We start from the raw sequence: 7,500 nt of genomic DNA on the forward strand, positions 1-7,500 counted from the left end.
GACCTTCACAGGTCCGTACCTCACCAGGGTCAGACCTTCACGGTACGTACCTCACCATCGACGCCTTCACAGGTACGTACCTCACCAGGGTCAGACCTTTACGGTACGTACCTCACCAGGGTCAGACCTCCACAGGTACGTACCTCACCAGGGTCAGACCTTCACAGGTACGTACCTCACCAGGGTCCAGACCTGGGATGAAATACGCAAGGGGTAACTTGTGACCAGCCGGTCATTAGCCTACTGAAAAATAAGACCTCGTTTGGTTTTGTAACGCATCGAAGGGCTCTTATTTTTCTATAACGACTGACTGGCCGTTCATTATCCCGTACACGGCTACTTACCAACGACATTAATACATAGAGACTTAATATTGATTAGAATTTGTTGTTTACGTTATTTGTAGCTAACAGTTGGCTCCAGCTACGCTACGCTATCAACCCTCAACGCTGCTGCTTGGCTAAGTATCAACATCGCAGCATTTAATAGCCAGCTGTACTTGTCTCTATTGAAAGGGAAATTTAAGCAATGTAGCAATGCCATCTAATGTAGTAATGGCCTAAATGTTTTCTTTCACTAGCGAATTAGTTTAAGTTAGCTAGATGACAACGGTTGAACAGTGTTGCCCTTAGCAGCGGTCATTATTGCTCTGTTGCCCTTGACATTGGTTAGTTATTGAGAAATAATTGACCTTGTAGAATGTGTCGACGATCAGAATCGAGTATTTCAGAGAGCCGTGTAGTAATATAAAATAGTGATTTTATTAATAATTAGCGTGAGTCCGGCTGCAGTGTCTGGTTCCATTGCTCCGGACGAAGAACAATGGTGGGGATTCGTCACTCAAATGATTTTAAATAGTATTTTGACGCAGGTCAACAAAGGGTGCGCTGATTGCAGGCGTCAGCTGTCAGCTGTTGCTATAGCAACGGTAAACAATTGTAAACAATTGGGAACTCATCGTTTTCAGAATAATAATTGACGGCAGTGCAGTGTTGTTGAATAAAAGCAATAACATTCTCAAGAGCCCAGCTCGAGTGCCGTCGCCAGCACAGCTGTGCCAATAACCTCCGGTAAAGCACCCCCCCCTCGTGTGTTATTGCTTAAATAAACAGCACACCTTTTAAAGAGAATGATTGTGTTGCAATGTAAAAGCTCCATTGGTAAGTTAAGGGAGAAATAAAATCATGCATTAATTAGAATCCTGTTGCTTTGATGCAGAAAGAATGTGAATCTTTTCTGTCACTATAACCATCTCACTACATCTCTCCAGTAATTGCTTTTCCATTCCTAATCCATCTAGCAGATAAAAATCATATTTTCCAAGCGTCACTTTTTTCTTCCCGTTCTTTTTTTGTGTGGTGTCTCTTTCTCTCTTACTCACTGTGAAAGTGTCGTCTTGCTAGTCTCCCTCTGTCTGGCCGGTCCACACGGCGCTTTCTTCCACTCACAAAAGCCTTCCTTTCTCCACCGCCTTCCTTCGGCATATTTCTCTGCGCCGCCCGAGTGGCTGGCCACGCCGCCTCATCCCCGCTGACAGCGCCCTCATCCTTTCTGCTATCATCCTTTCTGCTCTCACTTCATTTTCATCATCGCTCCATCCCCGGCAGCAGGCTGCAGTCTCCAGAGAATCTCCTTCCTGCTTCCTCATCGTCCCCCTTGGTTACTTCCTGTCTGTCTTACTGCACTTCCTCCCGGGACAGGAAGTGACAGTGACTCATCATTAATCGCCAGTCATCTTTGGTTTCTCCACTCTTGTACATCTGCTTGAGAGGAAGCCGTTTTTGTCATGTTGCTCTTGAGGTGAAGTTGCCCCTGTAAGACTCAAAGGGGCACTTTACCCTTCCTAACATTTTAAAAACGTTGATGAGAGGAACAGCAAGTTGACCTGAAACTCATTGGCCTGATCATCCAGGGGTAACCTTCCCATATTTACATCATGTCACCTTCAGCCTTGTGACCACTTAATCACCCTAACTCATCCATCAAACTGACCTCTAGGACAGCTTTACTGGCAACGACATGATCAACGGTATGACCTTCTGACCCCCTGAACCTTGACCTCGCCCTTCCCAGGGTCCCGTCCTGTGACACACCTCTACCTGTCCGAGGTCACTTCCGACTCGGTGCTGGTGGCGTGGAGCGCCCCGGCCCCGCCCGCCGACCTCTTCATCCTGTCCTACGCCTCGCAGGACGGCAGCGACACCTCCAAGGTGACCCTGGATGGGTCCAAGACCCGGGCGTCCGTGGGGGGCCTGGTGCCCTCCACCCACTACACCGTCAGCCTCATCACCATCCAGGGAGACCTGACCTCTGACCCCGTCACGGCTGCACTCACCACAGGTAAACCTCCACTAGCTCTCTGGCTTCTGGAACATATTTGCTTCATTGGTTAAAACTGCAGACCAGGACAGGACCAACGACCGCTCACAGAAGTCGTCCGTCAGAAGGTTGAAACACGATTCGCAGCAGAATACAGTACACCGATTTCACCACAGGAGGCGCTAGTTTCCATCCAATAATTCAAGCTTTTTAAATGATGGATTTTTTGTGATTTCTCAGTTTCTGTTTCAGTTTTCAGTTTTAGTTTATTGGATTAAGAGGGACAACGTACATTAATAAACACATAGTGTAAATGCACCCTATTTTAGCCAAATCAATCAATCAATCAAAGCTTTATTTGTATAGCGCATTTCATACCCAGAGGCAACACAATGCGCTTTACAGAGAACAAGGGAGGTGGGCATACGACCAACCACTACATATTCCAGAGGGAAGCAAAAAAACAGTAATCACCCGGGGGCCAGATAAGTGAGCTGTAAAAATTCTTCCCTGACCCCTCTCAACAAAGCCAAAAGGCTAGTTTCCATCGGCAGTCCCTTTATCTTTATCTTATTTTTATTGTTTTATCTTCCATCGTATTTTCCTGCTTTTATGTTGTTTTTAAGTGAAGCACTCTGCATATAATTCCCTTGTTGAGAAGTGCTTTGAGTTGCGTTTTTTGTAAGGTGCTGTACAATCAAATCAATCAATCAAAGCTTTATTTGTATAGCGCATTTCATACCCAGAGGCAACACAATGCGCTTTACAGAGAACAAGGGAGGTGGGCATACGACCCACTCTCTACATATTCCAGAGGGAAGCAAAAAAACTGTAATCACCAAATAAAGTTGTATAATAATAATAATAATAAATATTCATTCAAACAGAGATACTAGCATAACCGTCACAGTGTGCGCCACCAAATGTATTTGACCACAATCAGCGTGACCTCTCGCGTGAGCGTGTCATCATGTCGGGTCGTACACGGGCATCATCAGGACCAGGTCTGTCAGAGCCATGACCGCTGTCACCGGAGTAGCGACCAGCGCTTGGCTGAGGAACGTCCCGCGCTGGCTGGTCTGGACTGACAGAAGGACGCACTGACATCTACCGCCTTGGAGATCGCTGACACAACAGGCTTCTTAACGAAGGGCACAGTCATAAAATGTCGTCCCAGGGACATAAAACTTCCCGTTGTTGCACACACACACACACACACACACACACTCACACACACACACACACACACACACACACACACACACACAGACACTCTTACTCTCACTCACACACACACACACACTCACACACACACGCACACACACTCTCACTCACACACACACACATACACACACACTCTCACTCACACACACACACACACACACACTCTCTCTCTCTCTCTCTCTCTGGCTCTCTCACACACACACACACACACATATACATCATCCGTCTGGTACAAGCGTTGAGTTTTTGTTATGGTCATAAATTATAAACGACCAGAATCCCGCAAAACGAGTCAGCAAATCCAGAACAGCTATCCATCCATCGGGAGGCGTTCCGACAGCCTCTCTCTCTTCTCCGTCTTCCTCAGCGCTCACACTCGCAGCTGCGCCGCCCGAATCCTCCGCACCTTTAATTCCTTTATTAATGACCCTGTCTGTAATCCGCTCTTAATTACCTGGGCTCCTAGCAGAGGTGTGGGAGGCACTCAGCTGTCTCTGCGTCAGCAACCGCAGCGTCGCCAGGCCTGTTACTCACAGATGGGGAGGAGGAGGAGGAGGAGGAGGAGGAGGAGGAGGGAGGAATGGTGCAGGGAACATATTGTGTGAAGGAGACAGCCGTCCGAACAACAGGGATATTAACTCTGCGAGGAGGAGGCCACCTGAAGCCGTCCGTCCCCCTGCAGCTCCTCTGTCGCACCGCGCCAGATGTGGCGCCACGGGCGGGATTCGCTCTCAGGCTGGGGGGGCGGGGCTCACTCTCAGGCTGGGGGGGCGGGGCTCGCTCTCAGGCTGGGGGGGGCGGGGCTCACTCTCAGGCTGGGGGGGCGGGGCTCGCTCTCAGGCTTGGGGGGCGGGGCTTGCTCTCAGGCTGGGGGGGCGGGGCTTGCTCTCAGGCTGTGGGGGCGGGGCTCGCTCTCAGGCTGGGGGGGAGGGGCTCGCTCTCAGGCTGGGGGGGCGGGGCTCGCTCTCAGGCTGGGGGGGCCGGGCTCAGGCTGCAGGAATCAAATGATTCCGAATCGATTCATGAATCCCAAAATCGATCTTTTATTTAATGAATGAATGAATAAATGAAGGCATGAATAGGTCATTAATTCATTCAATGATTCATTCAGTCATTCATTTTTGGAAATCCGTATCGATACCCAGCCCTAGTATTGATGTGTTGCATAACTTGGCAGTCATGTAATTAAGGTTACAGCAAAAAAAAAAAAAAGGTTTTAGTAACACTAACCGAATCGATATTAAATCGAATCGAATCGTGATAATCGATTCTAAACCTTGTGAATTTGAATCAAATCGATTCTTGAAATTCGACTCGATACCCAGCCCTAGTGTGTGTGGGGGTGCGTGTGTGTGTGTGTGTGTGTGTGTCTGTTTGCGTGTGTGTGTGTTGCGCAGATTTAGATATTTGGGCTGTTGTTTTTTTGTTTGTTTTTTTGTCCGTATTTGCCTCCTAATTGTACCTCTTCATTCACGGTGCAGCTGTTTGAAATCTCAGTTAAGTAAGTTCCCCCTTCCTCAGGCTGCTTTTCTATATAAGACTTTGTTCTTAATTGCTTGCCTGGGTACATTAAAAATAAAAAAATCTGTATATAGCGTTGTCATGTCACACACACAGCGTGAGGATCTGATCTCAGACCAGCAGCCGAGCGCCATCTCTCCAGGGCCCCCTTCCAGCGCAGCTCTGAGGATCTGATCTCAGACCAGCAGCCGAGCGCCATCTCTCCAGGGCCCCCTTCCAGCGCAGCTCTGAGGATCTGATCTCAGACCAGCAGCCGAGCGCCATCTCTCCAGGGCCCCCTTCCAGCGCAGCTCTGAGGATCTGATCTCAGACCAGCAGCCGAGCGCCATCTCTCCAGAGCTCCCTTCCAGCGCAGCTCTGAGGATCTGATCTCAGACCAGCAGCTGAGCGGCATCTCTCCAGAGCTCCCATCCAGCGCAGCTGAGGATCTGATCTCAGACCAGCAGCCGAGCGCCATCTCTCCAGAGCTCCCTTCCAGCGCAGCTCTGAGGATCTGATCTCAGACCAGCAGCTGAGCGCCATCTCTCCAGAGCTCCCTTCCAGCGCAGCTCTGAGGATCTGATCTCAGACCAGCAGCTGAGCGCCATCTCTCCAGAGCTCCCTTCCAGCGCAGCTCTGAGGATCTGATCTCAGACCAGCAGCTGAGCGCCATCTCTCCAGGGCTCCCTTCCAGCGCAGCTCTGAGGATCTGATCTCAGACCAGCAGCTGAGCGGCATCTCTCCAGAGCTCCCTTCCAGCGCAGCTCTGAGGATCTGATCTCAGACCAGCAGCGGAGCACCATCTCTCCAGGGTCCCCTTCCAGCGCAGCTCTGAGGATCTGATCTCAGACCAGCAGCTGAGCGGCATCTCTCCAGAGCTCCCTTCCAGCGCAGCTCTGAGGATCTGATCTCAGACCAGCAGCGGAGCGCCATCTCTCCAGAGCTCCCTTCCAGCGCAGCTCTGAGGATCTGATCTCAGACCAGCAGCCGAGCCCCATCTCTCCAGGGTCCCCTTCCAGCGCAGCTCTGAGGATCTGATCTCAGACCAGCAGCCGAGCGCCATCTCTCCAGGGCCCCCTTCCAGCGCAGCTCTGCGGAGGACATAATGAAAGACTGGCATTCATGAATAATCACAGCTTATTTACAGGACTGAATTTCAATGAGGCTGATGCAACCACAATTTATGAATTGTGTGTCAGGCCGGTCGCAGGAGAATGATGTTCATTATTCTAATAGAAATGGGAGGCGTGGTGCTGGTTTTACAATCATATTTATGGCTTCCGTCCACCGTAAATGCGAAAAACAATCTCTGTGGTCATTGGTTCCCCTCCCCCTGCGTTGGGTAACAGCGCGGTGCTGAGACTCCTGGGAATTGTTGTTTGTTCTCGTCGTCTGTCGGTAACCTTTCCCATCGCCGTGACGGAGGCCCTGAGGACGCATAAACAAATCAGGAAATGACCTCCACGGGGCGGCGAGACTCGATCGCAACGCAACAGCCCCCCCCCCCCCCCCCCCCGCCGGTCGAACCCCGGCTCCTCCTGACCACATGTCGAAGTGTCCTTGGGCAAGACACTGAACCCTGAATTAGTCCCAGTGAGCAGGGTGGCACCTTGCATGGCAGCTGCCGCCTCTGGTGTGTGAATGTGTGTGTGTGTGTGTGTGTGAATGTGTGTGTGAATGGATGAATGAGAGGCCTTCATTGTAAAGTGCTGTGGATAAAAGCACTTTAATAGTGCAGTCCATTTACCATTTACCATTCTCCTACAGTAGCTGACCGGCATCCTGACAAACAAACTACTATGCATGATAAAACGGTGTTTCCCAAATAAGAAAATATGTTTCCCTACAGTATGTCTTCCCTACAGTAAGTGGGAGCATAGACACTAAATTGAGGGTAAGCCAGTGTCACATTCACTACGGTACAAGCATTTCTCTGTAAGATGCAGATTTGTAAGGTAGTCATTTTTACATGGGGTTTAGGCTCAGGTGTAGTTGACCTTGGGCGACCCTCACCTGTCCAGTGTCTCCCCGGCTGCAGGAATGGACCCACCCAAGGAGATGACAGTGTCCTACGTGACCGAGGACTCGGTCACAGTCTCCTGGATCCAGCCCCTGGCTCCCTTCGACTACTACAAGATGTCCTCCCAGTCTGCCAGAGGTAGGCTAGCAGCACCCCGACACGTACCACGTATTATATAGCGTTAATAGGGATATATACGGTGTTTTCTCAACGTTTCCCTCTGTCGTGACCCCCAGGCAGAGTGGACAGCACTGTGATCGACACCGACGTGACCAACTACACCTTGTCCAGTCTGCATCCAGCCACAGAGTACAAGATCAGCCTGACCGCCGTGAGGGGGGCCCTGGACAGCCAGACCGTCAGCACCAGCGTCTTCACAGGTACCCCCCCCCCCCACTCACCCCCGCAACGTTCTTACCCCCCACCCACCCCCGCAC

At 50.6% G+C, this 7,500-nt stretch overlaps 1 protein-coding gene across 1 annotated transcript in view; it reads left to right on the forward strand.

The window, feature by feature from the left end:
* tnr (tenascin R (restrictin, janusin)) overlaps window positions 1-7,500 on the forward strand; it is a gene marked incomplete at both ends in the record, with an annotated part of 57,941 nt that overhangs the window by 19,025 nt on the left and 31,416 nt on the right. Inside the window, 4 exons of the mRNA XM_084458332.1 lie at window positions 28-135; window positions 2,074-2,340; window positions 7,082-7,201; window positions 7,300-7,443. Of these exons, the coding sequence (XP_084314458.1) occupies window positions 28-135; window positions 2,074-2,340; window positions 7,082-7,201; window positions 7,300-7,443 (639 nt within the window). The remainder of the gene's footprint in view (window positions 1-27; window positions 136-2,073; window positions 2,341-7,081; window positions 7,202-7,299; window positions 7,444-7,500) is intronic.

Source organism: Borostomias antarcticus (genome assembly GCF_949987555.1).
Source record: "Borostomias antarcticus genome assembly, chromosome: 24".
NCBI classification, from domain to species: Eukaryota; Metazoa; Chordata; class Actinopteri; order Stomiiformes; family Stomiidae; genus Borostomias; species Borostomias antarcticus.